The 24,999-nt window shown below is 39.5% G+C and overlaps 1 protein-coding gene and 1 long non-coding RNA gene across 3 annotated transcripts in view; one reads left to right on the top strand and one right to left on the bottom strand.

The window, feature by feature from the left end:
* Positions 1-12,571, top strand: part of LOC104956413 (mediator complex subunit 13L) — an 80,539-nt gene extending 67,968 nt beyond the window's left edge. Inside the window, exons 13-31 of one of the 2 annotated variants that reach the window (XM_010783908.1) lie at positions 61-182; positions 400-478; positions 604-818; positions 1,686-1,861; positions 2,043-2,965; positions 3,234-3,413; positions 3,530-3,759; positions 3,862-4,060; positions 4,507-4,795; positions 4,887-5,139; positions 5,232-5,420; positions 5,520-5,743; positions 5,847-5,989; positions 6,503-6,661; positions 7,482-7,646; positions 8,329-8,492; positions 9,547-9,711; positions 9,863-9,972; positions 10,749-12,571. In XM_010783908.1, coding sequence (XP_010782210.1) covers positions 61-182; positions 400-478; positions 604-818; positions 1,686-1,861; positions 2,043-2,965; positions 3,234-3,413; positions 3,530-3,759; positions 3,862-4,060; positions 4,507-4,795; positions 4,887-5,139; positions 5,232-5,420; positions 5,520-5,743; positions 5,847-5,989; positions 6,503-6,661; positions 7,482-7,646; positions 8,329-8,492; positions 9,547-9,711; positions 9,863-9,972; positions 10,749-10,881 — 4,118 coding nt within the window. In that variant the 3' untranslated portion in view covers positions 10,882-12,571. Of the gene's footprint in view, positions 1-60; positions 183-399; positions 479-600; positions 819-1,685; positions 1,862-2,042; positions 2,966-3,233; positions 3,414-3,529; positions 3,760-3,861; positions 4,061-4,506; positions 4,796-4,886; positions 5,140-5,231; positions 5,421-5,519; positions 5,744-5,846; positions 5,990-6,502; positions 6,662-7,481; positions 7,647-8,328; positions 8,493-9,546; positions 9,712-9,862; positions 9,973-10,748 lie in introns of both variants that reach the window. The other variant, XM_010783901.1, reaches the window with a different exon arrangement.
* The window catches only part of LOC104956429 (uncharacterized), an 86,902-nt gene continuing 70,647 nt past the window's right edge, over positions 8,745-24,999 (bottom strand). The window contains exon 5 of the long non-coding RNA XR_799551.1: positions 8,745-9,736. This is a non-coding gene — a long non-coding RNA (uncharacterized lncRNA). The remainder of the gene's footprint in view (positions 9,737-24,999) is intronic.

Genomic DNA, 24,999 nt, shown 5'->3' with positions numbered 1-24,999 from the left:
TGCAGTATTACATGGGTTGTTAGCAGACATTGTTCCTAAGTTTTTTGTGTGCTCTCTTAGACGAATCAGGTCAGGATGACGGAGCTGCCAAAGCCAACCCTTCTCTGACCAGAGAGAAAGATCTGGTGGTCAACATCTCTGATCTCGACAACATATTTGATGAAGATGAAGAAGAGTTGGGGGTGAGGCATATTCTGTATTCTGACATTTGTCTGACAGTTTTAGTTCTGGCACACTTACTGTAGTCACAGTTTTTATGTTGAAAGATTAAGTGAAAACAGAAGCTGTGATATTATGTAGTTGTATACTAATCAACCATTATGTGTAATGCCTAAATATGTTCAAGTTGGAAAGTGTATTCTGATGTGTAATAATATGTAAACTGTTTACCCCAACAAGCACTCAACCAAGCTACCAGTATCCTCAGAAGATCGCCCTCTGGGGAAAGAAGGGAGAGTTGCGGTACCTTATCCATCCAGTGAGTCACTTTAATGAGCAAATCATGTAAAAAGTTTATATTTAAGTACAGTTTTTGTGTTTTCCCATTACACCTCAATGTTTTCATCTCCTCTCTCCATCTCAATTTCTGTCTCCTTTCAGCAGTAGCAGACCTTCAGAGGATGTTTCCCACCCCGCCTTCTTTAGAGCAGCACCCTCCCTTCTCTCCCATCACGCCGTATCGTGACCTCCCCAGCCAAGAGCCCCCTACTCACAGTGGGGCAGCGGACCACATGCTGCCCTACTTCTCCTCCCAGTTTACTGACTACAGGATGGAGATTGAGGATGGCATGGCCAGTCCACGGCAGGAGGATATCAAGGTGAGGAGAGACAATCAAATACATGTGCAGCACATATAGCTGCATTGTCATGTGTTAAAACATGAACTGAGTGAATTAAACTAGGAAGAGAAAAGGGACTTGGGCTGGTTCATTTCTTTCATAAATGTACTTTTATCCATATAAAGGGGGAAGGGGAAAGTCAATACAATTTTTGACTGACTGACAGTCCACTCCTGTCGCACTAAAACAACATGTTGGATATGGTTCACGATACCTGTAGCATGCTAATTAGCTATCTCTGTGTGGTGACACCTGTACGCACTGCAGCGGGGACGTGCAAATTATAGACTAGACTAGAGAGAAGGCACTTAATGGCCACTATAAAGTGCAGCTGCTCGTCATCACAGACAACAAGTATCGTTAGTGCCACTCAATATGCAAACAGAATTGAGAGGTTCAATTTAGCAGCAGAATGTATCTGATCAAAATAGAGTAACTTAATGACAGTGTGTCAACTCCGAATGTAGTGGATTTTTATTGGAATGTGCCACAGCTTCTATAGTTTATAAAGTGTTGAATGCTATACAGTATAACCATGTATTATACATATATATACAGTATATAACCATTATTATGGTGGTGAGGGGTCTATTATAAAAGCAAAAAGGGGCTCTTCCCTGCTACATTAATATAGAAGGATCACGGAGTGTACATTGTAGATTAGATTATCCCACTTGATGTTTTGTGTGATTTTACTCGACTTATAGTTTACTGTAGCATAACATGTAACCTGCTAACTAAAGTACCTTATTTCTTGCAAGGCATTCTTACTAGATTGATATGTGAACCAAATTCCTCTGTATTACTAAGAGACACAATTTTTTCCATTACATCTTCTTTATCCAGCCAACGATAGGCTCCTCTATGTTTGCTCCGCTCACCTGCTTACCCAGTCAGAATCTCCCACCACTCAAGATTCCCGAGCAATGCTACTATCGACCATCCTGGGCCATGATGCCCAAAATGGAGCATTTCCCAGTCATGCATAACCAGAACGCAACCTTCAACAGAGATGGATACACGTGAGTAGTTAGAGATGGCAAGATTTTGTCACTAAGAGATCCTGAATATCCACATTATATTTTATATGTTGATGTTAACCTTGTAGTCTTGGCCCTTAAAGAGATCCTGCTCATACATATTAAGTGATCTTGGTTGTCTATCTGAATATTATGTTTATGTTCTTGAATGTGTTTTTTTCAGAAACATGCCCAGTGTCAACAACTTTGCTGACCAGGAGTACGGCCAGATGAGTGCCACCTCTGTGAGCACCTCTGCTGGCATCCTCCCGTCTCCTGCCACTCCCCGCTTCTCTGTGCCCACCCCCCGCACCCCTCGTACACCAAGGGGTATCAACGCTGCAAGTTCTGGCCATGGTTCTGTGAAGCAGGATGGTACTGAGCTCAGCTCCCCGGCTTCCACCCCCTCCACCAGCCTGCCTCTGAGCTCTGTGGAGCACCAAGCTCGGCCGGGACCCTCCCTGCCTGAGGCCCACAGCCTGTACGCTATCCTCCTGCTCTCAGACTCCGTCCTCAACGTCTTCAAGGACCGCAACTTTGACAGCTGCTGTATCTGTGCCTGCAATATGAATGTCAAAGGAGCAGATGTGGGCGTGTATATCCCTGACTCCACTTGTGAAGATCAGTACCGCTGTATGTGTGGCTTCAGTGCCATTGTGAACAGGCGCCTGGCCCACGGCACAGGCCTCTTCTTGGAGGACGAGCTGGATATTTTTGGTCGGACCTCTGAGGTCGGCCGAGCGGCTGAGAGGAGGCTGGCTCTTTGCCGGAGGGACCCCACTATGGGTGACCCTAGGGCCAAACGGACGCAGGATGCAGCCCCCGCCTCTCTGCTAGTCATGGTCCTCCTGCAGGAGCAGTGCTCGCAGCCCATCTCTTCCCTGGCATCAATGCATCTCCCCCTCAGTTGTTCCTGCCATGGCCGCAAGGGGGCGCTGCTGCAAAGCTGGACGTCTGAAAAGCAGTGGGCAGATGAGAGTGATGCCTGTGTGGATTGTTACAATGCCTTGGGACAGGGGCTACAGTATGTGGATAACCCCACAGGAGGAAAAGTAGATCCAGCTGTCGTCAGAAGTACCGCTCTTCACTCCTGGCCGCACACAAATGGTAAGAAGATGCTGAAGAAAAGTATACAAAGTAAACATAACCAAATGCATTATTGGGATTACAGTGTGTCATAAACTAAGTTAAATCATTCCTACTTAACGGATATTTGGTGAAAATGTTACTGACATTATGTTATCTAAACTGTGTATTGATTTGTTTTATGTGTGTTTTTTGTTTATTTGGTGTATAGAATCATGTTAACATGTGTGCATCCGTTGTTCATGTATCCTTTTTGTGTGTTTGTGTGTGTGTCCGACAATCTCCACAGTGGTGGACATGAACATGTTGTCGTCCCAGGATATGGTTCGTATGCTGCTGTCTCTGCAGCCTTTCCTGCAGGATGCTATCCAGAAGAAGAGAACAGGACGGACGTGGGAAAACATCCAGCATGTTCAGGGTCCACTCACCTGGCAGCAGTTCCATAAGATGGCCGGAAGAGGATCCTACGGTGAGCCAAGATATTTGATCTTATGCAGAATACAAATCTTCTGTCTGCTACTTTATGTTGCCTGTGATATTATGCATAGAGCCAACTAAACAGGGTACTATTTCTATTTGTCTAAGGTTCGGAGGAGTCCCCGGAGCCCTTGCCCATCCCTACAGTGTTACTGGGCTATGACCGGGAGAGGGACTTCTTGGCATTGTCCCCTTTGGCATTACCTTTTTGGGAGAAGCTGCTGCTGGAGCCTTATGGTGGGCAGCGGGATGTGGCGTATTTGGTTCTGTGTCCCAGTAGTCCTTCTCTGCTGACTGCAGCCCGGGCCTTCTTCCAGGAGCTCAGCGCTGTTTACGAGGTAAGTGATTGGATTCTGAATCGGAAGCATTGTAGTTTTTCAACACATATTGATAAGTGTTTCTAATCAGAGAATAAACATAAGCCTTGATTCTGTTTCCAGACGTGCCGGCTGGGGAAGCACCGTCCTCTGACCAGAGTGTCCAGGGATGGTCTTGTGCGAGTGGGGGAGGAAGTGGAGCCAGAAAAGCTGGAGGAGCTGGACGTGGACCAGTGGGTGACGGGACCCTGGGCGGGACAGCAGCACTCGGACAACCTCAGCAAACTTAAACTTTATGCATATGCCTGCAAGCAGCAACTTGGTGAGAATATTGACACGGACTAATTGTATTTGCTCACCCCATACCACCACTTAGAGGGTGGCTTATTTCTGGGGCCGATTCAGATAATGCCTTCAGTGGTGTGACAGCCTAGGGAAGACGTTCTGAGGTAAATGAATGTCTCTCTGTAATCATGACTGATGGTGAGACTGTGTCCGTCAAGAAAGTAGGTCCTGTTGTGTTATTTATAGGCTCACAGACCTAGTTTGGTAGATTGGTAGAGAGTGCTTTCAAAATACTTATAAGAGCTGAAATAACTTTTTGTCTTTGAAATTCAAATCCCTGATGAAGGAAAGGTGCGTTTGAGTGATAGAGAATGGAGAGATCATGATGATTCTACAGGGTTTCTTGGTGTATTTTATGCTTACAGCAAATATGGATACATTATTAATATTATTTACTAAGTGTGTTTTTTTCTGTTTTTGCAGGTCCCCAGCTGTCAGGACTGCATTTAGACAACAGTCTTTTTTTGCCCCCCAAAGTCGAGCCTCCCTCAAACCCCACATCCTCAGCCCAGCCTGCCTCTTCAGCGCAGCCCGAAGCTTGGGGCCCTGATGGAGGACAAGCTCCAGGCACTGCTGGGTCAGGAAACACTTCTGCCCCGACCGCAGTAACCTCAAATCAAACGGGGGAAAGAACCCAAGGAGCAACCAGCGACTCTAAAGCGCCTTCCAGTGCCACACCACCAGCCAACACACCAGCGGAAATCCCTGAACTGTGAGACTTATTGAGGAAAACAACTCAACTCAAATGTAGCCCCACTAGTACAATAAATATACAACTTCTTTTTTCTTTTGCTCTCTTATAGCACTGCTGAGCAGTCCGGAATCGGCATCCCCACTGCGCCCGACTCAATCGACAGCTGCGCCAACCCACCAGCTATTGTTATTTACATAGTGGATGCTTTTCTCAGCTCAAGTGGAGCGAGAAATGAAGTGGGAGAGGACGAAGAGGGTGACGAGGTGGATTCCAGTAGCATTTGGCTACTAGGGCTTCTTCGCTGCTACACAGATATGCTGCAGACTCTGCCTGAGACCATGAGACCTGCCCTGGTGCTACAGGTAGGGAGATACTCAGAGTTACAGAATCAAACAGAATACTCCCACTCCTGTCATCATCATCGTTTCTTTCTATCTTCATTTGTCTAACCTAGGTGGTGCCATGTCAGTACCTTCTCCAGCCGGCCAGTGGGGAGAGTCATTTCTACCTGCAGCATCTGCGCTCCTTGTCCTTCTCCTGTTACTCCCAATGCAGACGTCTGCTGCCCCAACAAACATACATAAAGTCCCTGACTGGCTTTGGACCCATTTCCACTGTCAATGCTGTACTCAAGAGTCCAGAGGTAGGCAAATTAATTAATCAACTTTCCAGACTGATTATTATATACTTGCTCCTGATATTAATTCACACTTCTTACTTGAAATGTAATTTCCTGCTCCAGCATCCCAGCCCACTGCAGCTGTACACCCCCCCCTTCATCCTTGGCCCGACCCGTCCCAAGCTGCCAGAACAAGGGGAGATATGGGCAGAGATCCCTCCCAAATATAATGTGCTCTTTGTTGGATACTGCTTATCACACGACCAGCGCTGGATCCTTGTTTCCTGCACCGACCAGCAGGGGGAGCTCCTAGAGACTAGCATTATCAACATTGATGTACCCAACAGGTGAGAAAATTGGTTACTTCTGTACTCAGTTTTTTAAAAATATTATTTTGTGCTTTTGTTTGTGATATCTCTACGTATTTCATTGTTCCTTTCTTCAATCCAGAGCGCGACGTCCCAAGGTTTCAGCCAGAAAGATGGGACTACAGAGGTTGTGGGAATGGTGTATTGGGATCATCCAAATGACCTCAATGCCATGGAGGATTGTGATTGGTCGATTAGGAAGACTGGGTCACGGGGAGCTGAAAGGTGAGTGACGTCGGTTTTAAAAGAAGCCAGGCTTGTCTTGAAACACATGAAAAACACTTAAGCCATGTTCAAGGGGAATATTAAGTACTTGTTTGAGGAAAGATATCATTTGGATTTATTTTCTAATTTGGATAAAACATTACTTTAAGATCACTATAATTCGTTTCTGAGTGCATATATTGACAAAAACAAATAAGTGAATGTTCATTTGGGAACATTTCTCTGCTTCAAGCGAAGACAAAGCAGTAAGTAGGGACATTTCTTCAACATTAACTATGACCATGATACCATAATATTATATGACATACACTTCATACATGTAAAGTGGACTGCCTTTTCACTGTTTTACACACATCTGTGTTTTTATCATTCTTATTTTATTTGTTCTCCTTTCTTTTCTTTTCCCCCAAGAATTATTTAAGAGCTTTGAATTAGAGAATGATCAATTTAAAGACTATTTCATATCTCTCTCTCCTTCTGTTTTATGCATCTCCCTTCCTCTCTCTGAACCAGACTGGAGCTCACTCCTTGGGGAGCATTCCCTCCATTCGATAGGGCGCCAGCTGAAGGAGGCATGTCGCATGTGTGGGATCTCAGCTGCTGACTCCCCCAGTATCCTCAGTGCCTGCCTGGTAGCCATGGAGCCACAAGGTTCCTTTGTGATCATGCCTGGTTAGTAGCCTGTACACTTTCTAAAACTACAACATAAATGATGGGCAGGGTTGAAATTGAGCCGGGGTGTCCAGGGATCAGCCACAGCAAGTAGGCCAACGCCTTTACGTTATCAGCCTTGTACATCTTCAACAATGCATTAATAGTAGTATAGTAGTAGTCATATGATAGTATACTTACTTGAACATTTCCCCAAAAAATGACTATAGTATGTCGAAAATATCAGAAAAAGCGACACAATGTAGTATGTTGAAAAATGTCAAATAATATCATGTCGACAATTTTTTTGTCAAAAATTTCAGAAAAAGGGATATAAAAATAAATAAAATCTATATAGTATAAAAAGGCGAAAATGTCAGAAAAAGCGACATAGTATGTAGAAAAAAGTTAAATAACAGAATGTCAGATTTTTTTTTTTAAACTACATATAGTATAGTACATCAAAAATATCCGAAAAACCAGGTACAGTTTGTACAGCAGGTCATAGTTTACCATGTCTAAAATAAAGAAAGGATGTCATAACTAGTATGTTGAAAAAAGCCAGAATGTTGTTTAAAGTCATAGTATAGTATGTCAAACATTTCTGAAAAAAACGAAATTGTTAATAATACAGTCAAGAAATACAGTTAATGTGATACAATGTTTGAAAAACTGATAAGATCCAAGATTGTTTTGCTAAATAGTGCGAACAAGAAACAACTGTAAATGAGTTTCAGCAAGAAAAAGAAAAAGCAGTAGTCATGGTCCATTTTATTTCACACAAATGTTTGGTATCCCTTGTATTAACATAGCCCTGTGCTGTGTTTCTCTTTGTGTCCAGATGCAGTCACCATGGGCTCAGTGTTCGGCCGCAGTACTGCTCTGAATCTGCAGACCTCCCAGCTGAACACGCCTCAGGATGCTTCATGTACACACATCCTCGTCTTCCCAACCTCTGCCACTACCCAGCTGGCCCCCAGCTCCTACCCCACGGAGGACAATAATGGTAACAACTAGCAGGATAACACTCATCATTTAATCACACGATTACTTAAGGCTAGAGTAAGTAAAATATAGGAGGAAAGCTCTCCTGTTAATGATGATGAATTATCAAAATAACATATTGAGTGACACATAAGTGACTTGGAAATCTTTCCTCCTTGCTATTAAAAATTGATTCTGGTTTAAAATAACATTAATTGTTATGTTAGAAAGAAAAGACTCACACAATCACTAAAAAAGAGGTTTTTCCTATCTGAAATTGAATTTAGAAAATGTAAGATAGCAACATGTGAGTCAAAGGGATTCCACTATCTCTTGCTGCCATCTTAAGCTTTAAGCATGCTTTGATGATTACCAGGATAATAACATTTGTATTATTTTGACCAGGATAATCACAACATGAATGTTTTATATTGTCACATGCCTAGTCAGGACACATAAATAAAACTCTAACCTTGTTTATTATGGTTCAGATTTAATATTTTGTACCAACAGGTGGCATCTTAGTGCTAAAACATCTCTACCCAGTCACAGATGGCTTTTCCTTGTTATGGACTTCATTGTGCCACTTTGTTTGAATATGAAATGTGCTGGTTGGAAAGGACCTCAAAGTGGAGATGTGTCATGTTAATGACTAGAGTTTAGGTTGATAAGGGCTGTGCTAACATCATTCGTTTTTCCCCCAGATGATATGTTCGATCTGCCTTTCCCTGATGAGCTGGAGAACGACATTGGCCATGACATGATGCTGATCACAGGGAACCTCCACCCGTCCCCCAACACCTCCCCTGTGCCCTCGCCGGGGTCTCCTTCTGGGATGGGAATGGGATCAAATTTCCAGCACACCAAGGTGAGTCATGGGCCAGTGGAAGGAAGTCATCCTACAGGAGTGTGAGCAGTAGTACAGTAAATGACATCCACTTACAAAGGAAAACAATGACAAAAGCACAGTGATATACACATTTCTACTTACACATTGTTTTGAAGAAAGAAGACTGCATTGACTCAGGATATAAGTGAAATACAGGGTGTGATCAGAACACACACACATAGCAAACATATAATCTGTGACCTTGATATACCTTAAAAAAATAAACCGGTTGTTATAGCCCTATTTGACCTGTAGAGTGAATCATATAACATATAAGAAGCATTTTAATTGCTATGTACAACTGTTTATTACAGAAATGTTTTATTGGAAACATAAATCATACCTCTTCAGGTTCAGATGTGATTCTGTACTTTGAGGCATGGGAGCTTCTTCTCTGCAGACTGACACTCAACACTTCATATTATCAAAGAAGAATCAGAATTACAGTTTTGCCAGGTATAATAGACGCATAGGAATTTGTCTTGGAGGCACAGAAGAAGAGACATGTTGACAACCTATATTACAGAACATTTCCTTCAGTACTGACAAACTGTGGGATCAGTGTGTAGCTGTACAATAACACGCTATAGTAACTTGATATGGAGGTTGTATGTCATGTCCCCATTGACCTACGGGCAAAACATGTAAATATATATGTTGTCTTGAAACAAGTTTGACTCAATGTGAATAAAAGCTTATAAGGATATAAAATAATTTTTTGTTAAAACCAGTATAACATTCACATTTTCTGTAGTGTACTATCTTTTAATTACAAGCATTGCATTCAAGCGAAAAGCATCGGAAAAAAAACAATAAGGGCATTTGCTGAGCTACAGTATATCGTGAGGAGGTCTTCTGTTCTTTTGTTAGGAGTTTCAACAGTCCTCTTTTCATGCTTTTTGCATTGCCTTGAAAATTACATGTTTTTATTATTGTTAAAGGAGAACAAACCAGTCATGCCAGTGCAAAGGATTAGAAAGGATCACCATGAAGGTTTGTAACTAATAAGTGGCCTTCTCCTGTGTTTGTAAAGAGCCAGGGAGAGCGCCTGATGTCCAGGGACAGTCCTCCAGAGGAGCTGAAGCAGCAGCCGCTAGCTCTGGGCTACTACGTCTCCACTGCACAAGCCAATGGACTCCCTCACTGGTTCTGGGCCTCCTGTCCGCAGGCTGAGAGCCAGTGTCCACTCTTCCTCAAGGTAACCACAGCTCTGTATGCTTTGCCTGTGGGTGAAAGAAGAAAACCAAAGAAAAAAAGCTTTAACTATGTGCTTTAACATTAAGAATGCATAAGGTGTAGCCAGGGATGCTTCAACATTTGACATTTTCCCCTCTTTTCCTTTTCTCCAGGCCTCCCTCCACCACCACATATCCATAGCCCAGCCTGATGAGCTGGTGTCAGACAAGACAAAGAGGACCCCTCACCCCTTAGACTCAAAGACCACCTCTGATGTGCTCAGGTAAATGACATGTTGTCCCTTTACACTTCATTATCTTCTGCTCTATAGGAATATATTTGAGGGTGAGTACAAAACAGGATGAACCCTTCAAAGCCTGCGGCCTTCAGCTAAAGTAACACAAATGTAAATATTGACATTAAATACTGTTATTTATTAATATATATTAATATTTATTTCTGAGTAAAAATCTACATCTTATCATTTGCATAGAAATACATCATAACTGATAAGATATGACAACAGTGGTCTCAGATAACAGTGCAAACACGTTTATTTGTTGTTTAAATTGTCTTGATTGAATCTCAATCTGTCATTTATAATTGATCAATATAAATACATTCAAAATTCAAATAATTGGGAGCCATTATATGTGTTAATATATGTTAAATTAATACTTAATAAATATTTGCTTTCAATATTGACAGTGCCAATCTTTTAGTGCACACTATAGGAAATAAAAGTAGATTTACTGGATGGATTTACTAGAACAGCATGACAATTGGATCAGAATGTCTCAAGCGTTGAAGTAATGATGACACTGCTCTGTTTTACTCTAAATCCATGTTCTATTTGTTTTACTTGTACTTTTTGTATTACTGCTGCTATTTTTGAAATGCTGTATGTTGTATTGGGTGGGTTTTGGGGAATTTTTACCGCATGCTTTGTTGCCTGAACATCCTGTTCTTAATCCATGTAAAGCACTTTGTGACGCTGTTTTGAAAAGTGCTGTATAAATAAAGTAATTATGACAATTTGTTGTATTTTCTTAACCCCAGGTTTGTATTGGAGCAGTACAACGCTCTGTCCTGGCTGACGTGTACCCCTGCCTCCCAGGACCGCCAGTCCTGCCTGCCCGTCCACCTGGCTGTACTGGTCCAGATGTACAATGCCATCCTGAACATGCTTTAGCAGCGTGAGACTCACAGGACAGCTCTAAGGAAACAGATGTTCCCTTCACTTCCTCTGTGCCTACACTTCCTCCTTCTGGGCACCAGAGAGCACCAGAGCTCTTCTGTTGTTTCGGGTAGACGTGGATTTAAAGGCCAAATGGGGATAAGGACAGGGCAGAAAGTACTCTCCCATGCCTGGAATGTATTGAATAGGAAAAGTGAAAAGCTCTGAACAATAACTAACTGTCACTTGTGAATCGTGACAGCCTGCAAACCCATTACAGCTTGAGCCTTCACAACTGGTCCATTATGGTGCTTTTTGAGGGGGGAAACCGATGGATCCAACAAACCGTGTCCATTTTATTGACATATCACAATGTTACATTTCTTCTGATCTAAAAGCATTACGTCCCACACCTCTTAGTGTAATTTGAAGCATCTGACATTTACAGAGAAGCTTTCTACAAGGTTTATTTTTTTCTACACCTTCACTTGTGAAAAGTGACATCCGTGCAGGGCCACATAACTTCGTATTGTACAACCAGCAAAGTGGCATGACATCACACACACATGGCTTTTTTTCATCAAAGATGCTTTTACATTTTTGTATAGAACTGCACTCTTGAGCTTTTTGGGACTTGCAGTGGGTCAATGAAACTTTTGAGGGGCAAAAGGTCCTCATTTACTCCAAAGGGAGCATTTGATAATGGCACTTTTTCCTCACCTTCCAGAGTGTTGTAGATATGAACACAATGGAACATATTTGACCAGTTAGGACAGAGGTGTTGTTTATGATGTAAGACATACATTTGCAAATAATTGAGACTTATTTTTTATATTTAAAACAAGAAAATGAGAAACTTAAACAAGGCATTTCCCAATTGACTGTTAATTGTCTTGGGATCAGAAATAAAATTGTCATGTTAATGCAATTGTAAAGATGCCATATTTATACAAATTATATCATGTCATAGAATTTGATATATAAATATATAAATGTGTATATAAATATATATTACCTCTTCCAAGCAGGCACTTAATGATGAGGGTGATGGAAACAATCATCTCTTTAAAAGTGGACACAGTATGAACATTTAAGTTGTTGTTTTTATTTTCTACAGATATTGAAAATGTTACCTTTTTATTTAATGAGTTTAAATTAAACTAATTGATGCAGAAGATACAATAAACTCTATATTTATAAAGTGTTCCTCTTCTGCTAAAAAACTTGAAATAGGCAATAGAAGACCATGGTTTTTGAATATTGCAAGGTTATTAAAATATTTAAGAATGATGCTTTATTTCATTGGCGCTACTAAATGATGTCAAGCGAAGCATTAGAAAGGCCTGTCTCTTCAGCTCCACTCCTAGCATGTTTGTATATACACTTTTCAGCTGTGTTTTTATTTTTATTTTCTTAAAGCTGTACATTTCATGCTGGTTGGTTTACTTTCAAGTGATTCATATCAAAGTATTTTTTTGCTGTGAGCTTTTTTGATATACAGTATACAGTGCAAAACTCATTTAATTAAAGCCAAGAGGTTGAATTGCCAAGTACCATAAGTGTACGCAAATGAACAGAGGTGGGCAAGTTTGCGAACATTTGTTACATCTGTCATCACTTTGAATATGAACAGATCCACTTCAGTGGGAGACGTCTGTTACTTTTACACTCTTTTGTAGTAAATTATTAAAACTCTTGAAAATGATGCTGTGTTCAATGTTCTCTTTTAATCCAAAATATTGTAAACCAACACATTTTATTGTAGGACCAGCTTGGGTAATCCTATACTATATGTAAAATAAGGTTTTGTACTTCTGTAAAATATTTTAGAGATAATTTCTTTTTTTTACTGCACTACATTTTTGAGAGCTACTTGATCTTTGAGTTGAATTGACGTAAAGAGTTCTAACATTTATTAATTGCTTAGAATTCTTTACTTTTAAATTATGAATTCAATACAATGAGGTATTGCTACTTTTATTGAAGTCAACAATCTGAATACACTGCTTGTAATAATCAATTTGCAAAGTAGAAGGGCAAATTAATATATATATTATTAGACAAACACACACATCCAGTTGAATATTTACAGTATTTTATGTTTTGAGCAAATTCGTTCCTGTAACAATTAGATTTATGATGCTTCATATCTTCTTTTGAAAAAGTAAACGATGGAGCTTGAGAGTTGGAAGATGAAACGATGTGAATAGTGTGCAGCAGGAACTAGAACACACTGCCCTGTGGAGAGGTGAGAAACGTTGCTACATCTTACAACATTCAAAAAGATTACATATAAGACTTTTTCATAACCATAAGCATTACTTCTGGCATTGTGAATGAGGCTGAAGGTGAAGATGAGATGATAGCCCCACCTTTGATTAAGAGCAATGTTTACTGACTGGTTCTTAGAAGCCAATCAAATAAATAGTGAATGATGCTGTGGAGTGAATACCACCGGGCTGTTTTCCCTCCTGTTCAACAGGAAAGTCTTGTTTTATGAGATGTGTTGGGCTCACTCGTGCAAACATAAGAGCTGATTAAATTGCTTTGGAAAACACAGACACAAATTGGCATAAAGCAGGTTAACTTGTATCACATAAAGAAAAAGCCTTTCCTGCACTTAGCCATATCAGCTGGCCTAGGTCCGGGTAAAAAAATAAAACAAACCTGCTAAGCAAATGGCAATGAGCCCAAAAAACAAGGAGTGCCACATTAGTGTCGTACTATACTCAAAATAAAGCCAACTGAAGGCTGCGGGAACGCCTACGCCACAGTGACATGTTTGATTTCATATACTCGGATAAATATGTACTCTGTCACGTCTTAGCTTTCGCATTATTTTGAAATCAGTCTGAAATGATGAGAGTCCACCGCAGGGAAATACTGCTTAAATAAAAATGTTCAGTATGTTTTTTCATAGCTTAAACATCAATGAATATTTGTGAACAGGAGCAACTCACTCAGAAAATAAAAGAAGTCTCAACTGCATGGTCTCAAGTCTGGAACTACTATATGAATGGTGGACACATTTTGAAGACCCCAAGAACGATTGTTTTCTTATTTGTATAACCTAATGAGCTTTATTATAGTGAACTGTTCTCAGTTCTGCAATTTAAAATGGTGTCTACATTCTCAGCACACTCCCCTTAGTGCTCTTAGTGTCATCTAACAAACTTTATATTTGATGAAATGAACAAATATGAGTTGAGCACACTAGTTTTTTGATTTATTAGAGATATTTATTATTGATATGAATAAAAAAATCATATATATATATATAATTTTTTATCATAATGTGAATACATATTAAGATATTAACATACGTCCCCTTTTAAAGTGCGTGTATGTGTGCGTGGGTGCGCACGTGCATGTGAAAAATAGTAAAGGCTAAATGTTATGGACTAAATTAGTTTATTGTGTGTATGTTATTATTCTCAAGTATGTCCTCTCCAGAGGAAGGAAGAGCCATGTTTCTTTTGTGTGGTGTAGTGGGGGGAATAAAATGAGCAGGACAGCAGAGATAAATAGGTAGTGAAGGAGGCTCTGTTTGACCATCAGGGTCACATCAAATCCTTGAGTGGAAAACTGCATTTTGATAGAAACTAGAAAAAAGCCTAGTGGACAACGGAACTAGACAAAAAGACAGTCTGTGAGGGACTGGGCAGCTCGAGGACAGCGTGTATGAAAAGGAGTGGGCAGAGTAAAAGCCACTGAAGAGTCACTTGTCGAAGTGGGGCTTTCTAATGGCCACAACTGGAGGCAGTGGACTCTTAATTGACTGCAATGTGTTTTCCACAGATGGCCTATTAGGCCATGGCCATTCACCTGTTATCTTGCTTGCCAAGTTTATTGCTGCAGCCAAATGCCCTACAGACTGGACAAAGGAGACCAGGCTCTGGATTGACATAGCATTAGCGCAAACACAATTACAAGTCAATGACGTTTTACGTCGCTTTTCTGCCAACTGTGAGAGACAACAAGGTTGTTCGAAAAAGCCCTCTTAAGAAAGCTAAGAGTTCGACTAAACACTTAATTTCAGGCTTACTATCATAAAACAGAATGTCCAAAAATAGCCACTTATAACTGAAATGTGACATGTAATGCATGGAAGTGTTTTTAGAATGGACCCGATCTACAGATTATACAGATTGATTCCTATAACTTTAATTTACAATAACAAAGTCACTATTGTATTTGTATATTTACAACATAACAGCTGAAGTGCTTCCTCACTCACAGTCACACTTGGAAATTCTGCTAAATTAATTAATTTGAAGAGAGAAACACTTCAAAACTCACCAAAACACTGTATTAGGTACTCCTACTTCACACACAGTAACATGCCTGGTGTAATTCTAATTTTGTGTAAATGCAAATGTTGTCCTCTAATGAAAACAGAGCAGAGGTGTGTGAATGATTGTGGCTGTTGTGTCGCTCCAGATGACCCGTGAGAGTGCTCCACTTGCAGGCGTGACTCTGGCAGGGCAGAGCCATGTGCTGTTTTGACATGCCATCTCCCACTGAAGTGGAGGCAGCTGGGGGCTGTAGCTTCACACCGCTTTGTAGACAGTGCTAACACTGCCGATTTTTCTAAACTTCAAAGAGAGAGGAAAAGGGACACACACACACACACACACACACACACACACACACACACACACACACACACACACACACACACACACACACACAGTCTGGTATCTGTCATGGCAGTGGTCATGGGGGATGGACAACGTGGTAGGTCCTATCAGCCTGACCTCTGATATGCCAGCCAGGTCAGCGAGGGTTCAACTCTGAGCTGTGGGTGGTACGGGTCAGGGTCATCACCATCTGATGTGAGAGCTGTGGGTTTGGGAGGTTCAACCGTCACCAGGTTTGGCACAATTAAGTGTTATTGTGGTAGATAAATATCCTGAGAACCATGTAGAAACAAGTTTGGGAGGTGTGGGCTCTAGTCAGACTTGAGTCACAGGTTTGATTGCAACAGTGTATTTTCTCATTTCAAATGGATTTGATAGAAATATGAAATGGCATCATGTTTGCATCAAAGCCTCCATCTAATTCGCTGTGGCCCTAGAGTTATGCTATCTTTTAGTACAGTTGGGTGTCTTTATCCAAAGGATTCATTATACTGTAAGTGTTGATTAAATATTTACTCTATGGGTGATTAGATTTTAAATGACGTTGATTTTTGTGTAGTGTGGTGACTTAACTATCCTAATTTGTGAGTTGTTGCATCAAAATTAACATAAATCATTCTCCGACCTTAAGTCAACATTAGTAGAGACATTATAAAGTGACTCACATGTCATTATAACTGGTCACTCCTATTTGATATTTATCTCACCTCAACTCTCATACATCAACATGTTTTTATTTTCGGAAGCTATATTTCCTCATAAGATGATAAACTATCACCTAAAGACAGTTGTCAATAGCCCGGTATAGTGAAATTATGTTAATGAAAAAGCATTTTGCTGTTGCAATGTAACACAACACTTCCAAAATCAAACAGATGTTTTATTTACCATAATTGGGTGATCAGGCTTTTTAAAATGTATACAATATATCCCCCCATTTAAAATGTGTCTATCAGTTGATCTGTATTTTATTGATGGGAAGACAATTATATTATTAGAGGCGGTCAGTAGTGGCCATTATTGGGTCCTTAGTATCGTTTCAATTAGTGCCCTCAATTTCCCGTGGCTCCTGTGCAAGGCCAGCTCCGGCCAAACAAATACTCTGCCATCTTCCAGATGGCTCCGAGGAAGTGCAGCTCTTGGCTTACACTCAGCGCAGAGAGCCATCAACAGCTTTTGTTTAAAGGGTCCCTGCTGAAGCGACAGAACATCTGCCAACTCAGCACGGCAGCCTGTTCTGAAACATCTGATTTTGTCTGGGAGTGCTTTCCGTCCACAGCCTCTGCATTTGCATAAATAGTTTTTGTTAGAAGGGGGCCACAGAAAGGAGCCCAGAGAGTTTGCAATTTCCCTTCCTGTAAATCTCTCATTGCAGGGTATTACATCCTTTAAGCCAAACGAGAACTCCACTTAACACTTTAGCCAATGTAAATAGAGGAAGATAAAAGCTCTGTCGACTTCAAAGCCGTCCCTCTGCGCCCCTCTCGTGCACACATCAAAACGCAAGAGAGAAAACAATCTGTCATTTATGTCGGATATAAAAGTTTGAAGGACATTAATCCCCTTGATGAGTGTATGCCACAAGCAGTCCAAGAAGGCTAAGGGGGAACGTAGACCTAGAAGGAAACCAAGGATGTGGACTGGTGTTGTGTACTCATTTTGGGAATCATGGTACAATGGCTAAACATGTTTATTAGTTATGAACGAATGAATTGTAATCAGTAGCACAGATATTCAAGGGTCTACTGGTCGAATGTGAACTAAATAACTCAGTGTTAATAATAATATTCATTTCATATGTTAGTAACATTTCCGTGTTCCTTTTAGTTCAGTATTCACTGCCTCATTATAGTATTTAACAAATCTTAACCCCCACCAATTCATTTCCATTTAGAACTTTAATTTAGTTAAAAGATCATAGTTTGTTATGCTTTTATCCAAAGCAACATACAAACAATTTAGATGAATCAGAAGATATATGGGTTTTCAAGGTAGTCAATTTTTCTTTATATTGGGAAGTTTGTTAGGTATTATGAAAATTCAGTTTGAAAATCTAGTTACTCTTTCCATTTCATATACTACAAGACTAATTATTTTTATATGCCCCTGTTCCGCTGAGGAGAAAATGCTTTATTCAGTAATTAAATGGCCTTCATAATTAAGTCACAGAAATTATCTTTAAAACAGTGCAAGCATGTCTTTCATTTATTGAGTACTATATTGAATCTAATTCAATAGTATGCCTGTTCATTAGATTGCAGCAAAACAAAATGCAAAGCAATGTGTGTGGATAGGTTTAGAATATTTATGTGTTTTGGCTTGGTGATATTTTCCAAATGAGTCTGTTAAAAGGCAGAAAGTCGCAAACCCTGATGCTTGTAACAGCTGTTCATAATACATCACATCACTGACATAAATAAGCACTAATGGTACTTAAAAGACACATAGTGATATGCTAAAAACGCTATCCGTGATTTGCCTCTTGTTTTCAGAATAAAATTGAATTATTGAATCAGATTAAATAATGTACTTAGCCATAGCATAGTTCATTTTAAAAAAAAAAATTAAACAAATAGACAAATTGAGTATTATGGTTGATTCTTAAAACCAATAAGCTATTGGACACTCCAACCCCCACTTGGTTTCGTGATGAGGCCTATCAACGCCTCTGAGATGCAAAGCACGTCCTCTCCAGTGTCATTGTTCCATTATTGAATTCATTATTTGATCTAATTATTGAGAGGATCTTCGCGAACGCTGTGATTGGCTGAGCGGCTATAAAACACCCACCTACGGCACACCTGTGGCACCACAGAACCTCACATACGCTGCCACTCACGCAGGTAAAACAAGAGTGTATAATTAACTGCATGAGTGGCAGTTTGCCATCATCATACTGTTCCTGTCACATAGCAACCACAATATTTGTAGATCAACAGCCCATTGGCAAACCGTATCGCATTTGGTGATAGATGGGATTGTGTTTAACCATTACTTTCTATGAAATATCAAGAGTACAATGATGTAAACATCACATTTTTAAGAGATTTTCCAAAAGGTTTTTTGAAATCTGTTGAATATTCCAAATGAAAATAAAAAAAGGTTATGTCATAATATTTTGGTATTTGGAAATGAGACATTCAATCTGTTCATTCTTTGTGATGAGATATTCAGAAAGAGCCTTATATATGTAATATGGAAAGGAGAAACTAACAAAGGGGAAGAGTGAGATATTATTGTTCTAGACAAGAGAGCCAGTATGATGGGAAACAAAAAGGTGAATGTGCTTTTTAAGATTTTATTTTCCGTACTCGTGCAATGTCCTCCCTGCCCACAAGGGAGAGTTGTTAGTCAACAGATGAACTAGGCGTTTGCATAGGCCTATCATACAAGTTTAAACATAGACAATGCTATGATTTAACCGTACCTTCAATGCATCATCAATTTTACATTATGCAATTATTTTTAATCAACTGTGACCAATTAAATAAATGTGTAACATTTGTCATCGGGAAGTCTTTGTTACACACACTAGTGACACACACCCACACAAACAGTCATGCACTGGAACAGCTATTTGGGTTAATGGTTAAGAGAGCAATATTTAGCAAATATAATGAAGACAATATTGTAATTTGCTTTTTAACTTGAGTCTGATGAAATAAAACTCAGAAACTTAGAGTGTTTTGTGGCAAACACACATGTAAGCTTGCTTTTAACCAGATCAGTGTTCTCATGTGAAGTTTACATTTCACCTGTAAAGGGAAACACGTTTATTTCCTCATGTGTTTCTGCTAAACTAGAATCATATTTTAACTCATTATTAAAAATAGCAGAATTTCCCGTGGACTGGATCATCATGTTGTGTCTGATATGAGAAAACCTTTTGGAAGATGACTATATTTAGTCACCAGACTTTAAACACAACACTAGCTATAAACTTTCTTTTTTTAAAGGGTCACTAAAGGCATTATTGCAAACTGCTTTTACTATTATTATTTGTTTTGACCTGCACATAGTGGTTTTCATCCTCTAAAACCCAATCAATAACAGTAAATAAACTCTCTTTTTCTCCCCTTCTTGCTCTCTTTTCCCCAAACAGCAGAGAGAGATAGAGAAAGTCAAGTGCCATATAAATAAAGGTCTTGTCAGAGGCACTTACTCTGCAATCTCCTGAAAATGGTGTCTTAGCTCAGCTAGTCCACTCAAGTCACTTTGGCGAATGGGCTCCAAATCAAAGCTAGAATCGTGAGACCCTGCAGTCATTAGATAGATATTGGAGTGAGGAACACATAATAATAATAATAATAATAATAATAATACATTAGCTTTCTCTCTTTGCATATTCTCAAAATCTGCCTCTTGTGGTAAGATACATTTACTGGCATGCCTGAAACCGAGAACATGAGCACAAGTTCCCTTTTCCCTGTTGTTCAGCTTTCATGGAGGATCCACAACTGTATGTAAATCAACACATGGTGGGGACATTTTATTAAACATGATGTTGTTCCTGTTTTCCTTGATCATTACAACAACGGACATGCTACAGTATCAAGGAACGGTGTGCCTCCTCGTGCCATAAGCCCTGTGTATGCTGATTATCATTACAATAACAACGACAGCATTCATCTTTTTGAAACAAAGGCTTATTGGCTCTGTGTATTAATACTAGAACAAGTAGTAGGCAGAAATGGTCCTCGCTTGGCCACTCAAGCAGTTTCTGTCTATCTTTCTCCTGCTTTGCTTTCTCTGGTTCTAATTTAGTCGTCCTAATCATAAAAAGCATCAACAAGCCGCTGTTGCAGAGTTAACCAAAAGGTGAAACGTGCCCCTAAAAATTCCATTTTCACTCAAGTGGACCAACACAACAAGGAACATGCAGCAGACAGAGACAGACTTCTCAGCTGCCAGATCAAATGGCAGAGACGCTGATTATTAGAGACAGACAACAAACAACCCTGCTGATATGTGTTTAGTTGTGGTCGTCCCAGCAAGCACGCAAGGTGAGGTAGCCTACACTTTGACATGTGTGGATCCACTTGGCGAGGGGGTGTTACAGCTTATCTTTTGAACTTTCATTCTAAAACACAAACACCCTGACGTGCCAGATTTTTAAGAGTGTGTAAATGAGAAAAAGTTATATTTTGTGTTTTGTGAGCCAATGCCTTCTGGGGTAAGGCGTCGAAGGGATGTGGTTTTATCCATATTTTCACCATTACATTAAGCTGGAAGACCCTCTGACTGCATATCATTTGAGTCATCAGTCTCTATTTCTACACAGCAGATGTTTCCCCAAGTCAGCAGGCCCCCTGACAAAGCAAGATGGAGAACCCTCCTCCTTTAAAGTGTTACACATGAGTCTCCCTTCTCTCCTTTCCTTCCCTCCACCCGCACCAACCTTCATATCTCATGGGACACCATCCCCAATCCTGATGGTGGGAAAACATATTTTAATCGATGTCTGTGTTCTCAACCTAAATGAAAAAGTACACACGGGAACAAAAGGCAGTTATTTATTGTATTTTTGCGGTTGGCTTGATGACTAATTTATCCTGAACCATGGTCAGGAACCCCTCTGAAAGCCCGGTATAGATACTAATGGAAGGTGATTAATAGGCAACTGGAGTAAATTATTACTATTATAGACTGGTATCATCACTGATGTAATGTGATTGAAATGGCCATGACGCACAACCATATTTTTTTCTATCTTTTTGTTAGGGGGACAAAAGAAGTGCAACAGAACACAAATCATGATTCTATTTATTGTAAGCTGATATATCACTGGTATTGTCATATTGATATATTGTGTTTTGCTGAGAATGTATTGATCTAAAATCTCCCTTCATATTAAAACGTTTTTTTTATATGTCAGATCTGCTTTTTAAAGGTAATTATTAAAAAGTGTTCAATCAACAATAATATATAGAACAATTATTATGATATTTAACTGCAAACTGAGCTTGATATGTACATGTTTAAAACAAAGATAGAAAGAAAGGAAACTACCTTGGAAGGCAGAAATAACGAGCGACATTGCTCTTTTCTTTTTTTTTTTTCATCCAGGAAATATTAAACAGTGAGAAGATAATATATATATATATATTTTTTTTTTTACCTCACTATTTAACATATTAGACAACATTATGATTTCAGGGAGGTAAAAGCCTAATTTTAGGAGTAACAATTCAGGCAGGACACTGTAATGTTTTAGTAGATAATAATAAAGTTCACAAAGAGACACAGATAAAATAAATCGAAAAAAAAACAACGGTAAAATAGATTGTCTTGTAAATGTACGTTAGATGTGGTGTCCAGAAATGGTGCACTCTTTATGACGGATTAATACAAATAAAAAGGTATGTTTTTTGTAATATTCTGTTATGAAAATCCCAAACAGGGCACAATCCTGGTCTCGTGTGTGATGTTTGGAGCGCTAATTAAGGCCGACATGTTTTCAAACTCCCCTCAGGAGCGACCTGGAGAAACTGTTTCAAAGAAAAATCATCCTCAAATGGTCCCATGTAATATTTCCGCCCCTCGACGGCAAATGAGTCCGGGTGGATGAAAATTGCAGGGGTCATTACAGGGAAAAAAGAAAAGTGTCACAGTTTTCTTTGGGCATTCTTTGAACCGCGCGAGGGGATGTTATTGTATCAATTTTACTTGATAGACCCAATTAGGCTATTAGGCTTTCCTGCTGAAATGGATTTGGTGCTAAAACGCTTTTGATTTTTGACATCAAAGTTGACTGGAACAAAAGTTTATTTTGCTTTTGACAAGATATATCTGGACCCCTTTAAAGGCAAAGCATAATCGTTTATTTTTTTTTTAGCGGAGGCACTATTTTAAAACGATCTGACAATTGTAATCAGCGATCAAAAGTGTCAAAAAGCATATTTTTTGTGAAAAAGAATTGCATGGATTTAAATATTTAGGATTACCAACCTAAAGTGGAATAAGGGAATCATAACTCTGATGTATCAAAGGATCTCACCAAATGAGCAGAAATCCCTCCTGGCAGTGAGGAGAGGAAAATGAAACCGCATTGGAAATAGTTTCCGTCCACTGCATGGCGCTAGGGAACTGCAGGACACACGGCAGGACAATGATAGTATACAATAGCTATCATTGTATAATAGCAACAACAATAACAAATAATAATAATAATACAAATCTTAAAATAATCATAATTACATTTATTGAAATGTTACGTTAAGGACAATCGTCTCAAAAGTAACATTTAAATGAAATATACATGTTCACAATAGCACATAATTAACACAAAAATGCATACTTTTTTCTCCATTTGGAAGTATACTTATATTATGTATACTATATAGTTGGATGCAACACTGAATTTTACATTCAAATATTTTACGAGTGAAATAAAGAATAAGGACAATTGATTGATTTACTGAAATTATTCATTTGCAATGTAAAAAGAAACATTGTGCTTATCCGACATTACAAGCCCAGCTATAGTTTAAAATTAAATTAAATAAATGAAGGCATTTAGGACATTTCAGAATGAGTGCATATTTGAATAATTAGCGAATAACGATGCAAATAATAAAGGCCTCTTCGCCGCGCGTGCATGCAAGAAATAAGTTCTGATTAATTTGAGCTCGACAATTAAGTGAGTAATTATTGCTTTTTAACTCTTTAAAAAATATAAATAAAATAAAGCATACATGCCTGTCGTTAAGTTAGCAAAGTGTTAGTTTAAATGATCTTACTCTATCGGATTCAGGCCTGCTGTCTCTGCTCCATGGAAACATTGCTGTGTGCGTGCTGCCTATGGCGCTGCTGCAGCATGATACACTGTATGTCTGGTACGCTGACACGCTGAGACACACACACACACACACACACACACACACACACACACACACACACACACACACACACACACACACACACACACACACACACACTTCATGCTTCACTTAAAAAAGCCCCTGAGATCAGAACAAAATATACAATATCAAAGATCGACTGCGTAAAACAAAAATAAATCTTCCCCAGGAAATTGACGTCCCTTACAGCCAATGCACCGGTGTTTTCCACATTACAGTAGCCGGCTGTCCCCCTCCCTCTCTGCGCTGCTACCGCTGCTCTCTCACTCAGACAGGCGGATGGATCACTACGAGTCGGACAAACAACCGGCCCGTTGACAGTGAGACCGTGACGTTGTGGTTGTGGACAGTGTGTTTGCATGATTACAGTCTTAAAATAGAGAGCTCGTTTCCAGTGAAAACAAAAGAGGGCCAATCATGGAATAACAAAAGTGCAATCACTACGAAGCTATCCAAAGATGATATGAGGTTCAACAGCCTTCACTCAAAAACACATTGGAGAGAAATCAAAGTGAGTTAGTTAAAATAAAAATATTTCAGAGAAACTGTGAAAAGTTGGAGCAAAGATGTGACAGTCAGTGATCACTTGGTAATTATTAACTCAGAAAATAAATAATGATTTGGAAAATGTTTTTGTTTAAAATAATAATAATACAAGTGGAACTATTTTTGGCATAATTAACTAGTTCGTAAATAAATGGCAGCTTATTTCTTCAAAGACTTGCATTCGGAGAGACTTATTGCTTATGTTATGCATTTCCTTAATTATAAATTCAATGTATGTATTTTATCGGTTTATATGTTAGTCTTTTTTTAAAGGAATTACTTTTGTTTATTCTCATTGTAGGATTTGTATTACTTTTGAATGGTTTTTGCTTTGCAGTAACTGGACATTTTTGCTAGTTATGACAGATACCGCATGAGATGTTCATGATATTCTTTTTAAATCCAGCCATACAATTCTGACAGTACTGAATTCAGAGAACATTAGGAGATAACAAACTCTCCTGTCTAAACATGCCTGTGATGGATGAATTATGTCATGAACTATTACTTACATACCATGTACAGGAGGAATCTTATGTTTCAATAAGTCTTTACAGATAAATGCATGTCATTGTAAAACGTATGCTATAGCAGTCAGCAGCTAACCAAGTGATGGCAAATGTGTGTGAATGCGTCTGCAGAGTGTGCAAATACAATGGCAGCCGAGGTGTCTAGTGTTCGGCTCGACAGAGAAGTAGCTATGTAGCTGCTGTTTTCAGGCTTTTCTGTCCACGTCTGTGTCAACTGATGAACAAGGTGATGAAATACCTGCAAAAGGTAACACGGATAAACACATTTGTCACTATGGACAACCAAACACAGATCTACTCACCGTGGTTGCAGGCAGTAATACAAATACATTAGAAATGGAACTTAAATGTGCACAGACACACATTCAGTTGACCTTGTGCACAATGAACGTTATATAACAAGACTAATTCAACTGTCAAACTCTCAATTTCACTCCCCTTATCTGACCCACAGATCAACCAACGCATCCTTAGTGCCCCACAAAGAACATTTTATCTCTCCTCTATGTTGTCTCTCCAAGCTGCTGGGATCATGTCGGGGGACAAGACCCCGTGATC

This window comes from Notothenia coriiceps, unplaced genomic scaffold (assembly GCF_000735185.1).
Source record: "Notothenia coriiceps isolate Sejong01 unplaced genomic scaffold, NC01 NC01_scaffold00000666, whole genome shotgun sequence".
Lineage (NCBI taxonomy): Eukaryota > Metazoa > Chordata > Actinopteri > Perciformes > Nototheniidae > Notothenia > Notothenia coriiceps.
The sequence above is the reverse complement of the archived record's forward strand: the minus strand, read 5'-3'. Positions and strand labels throughout refer to the sequence as shown.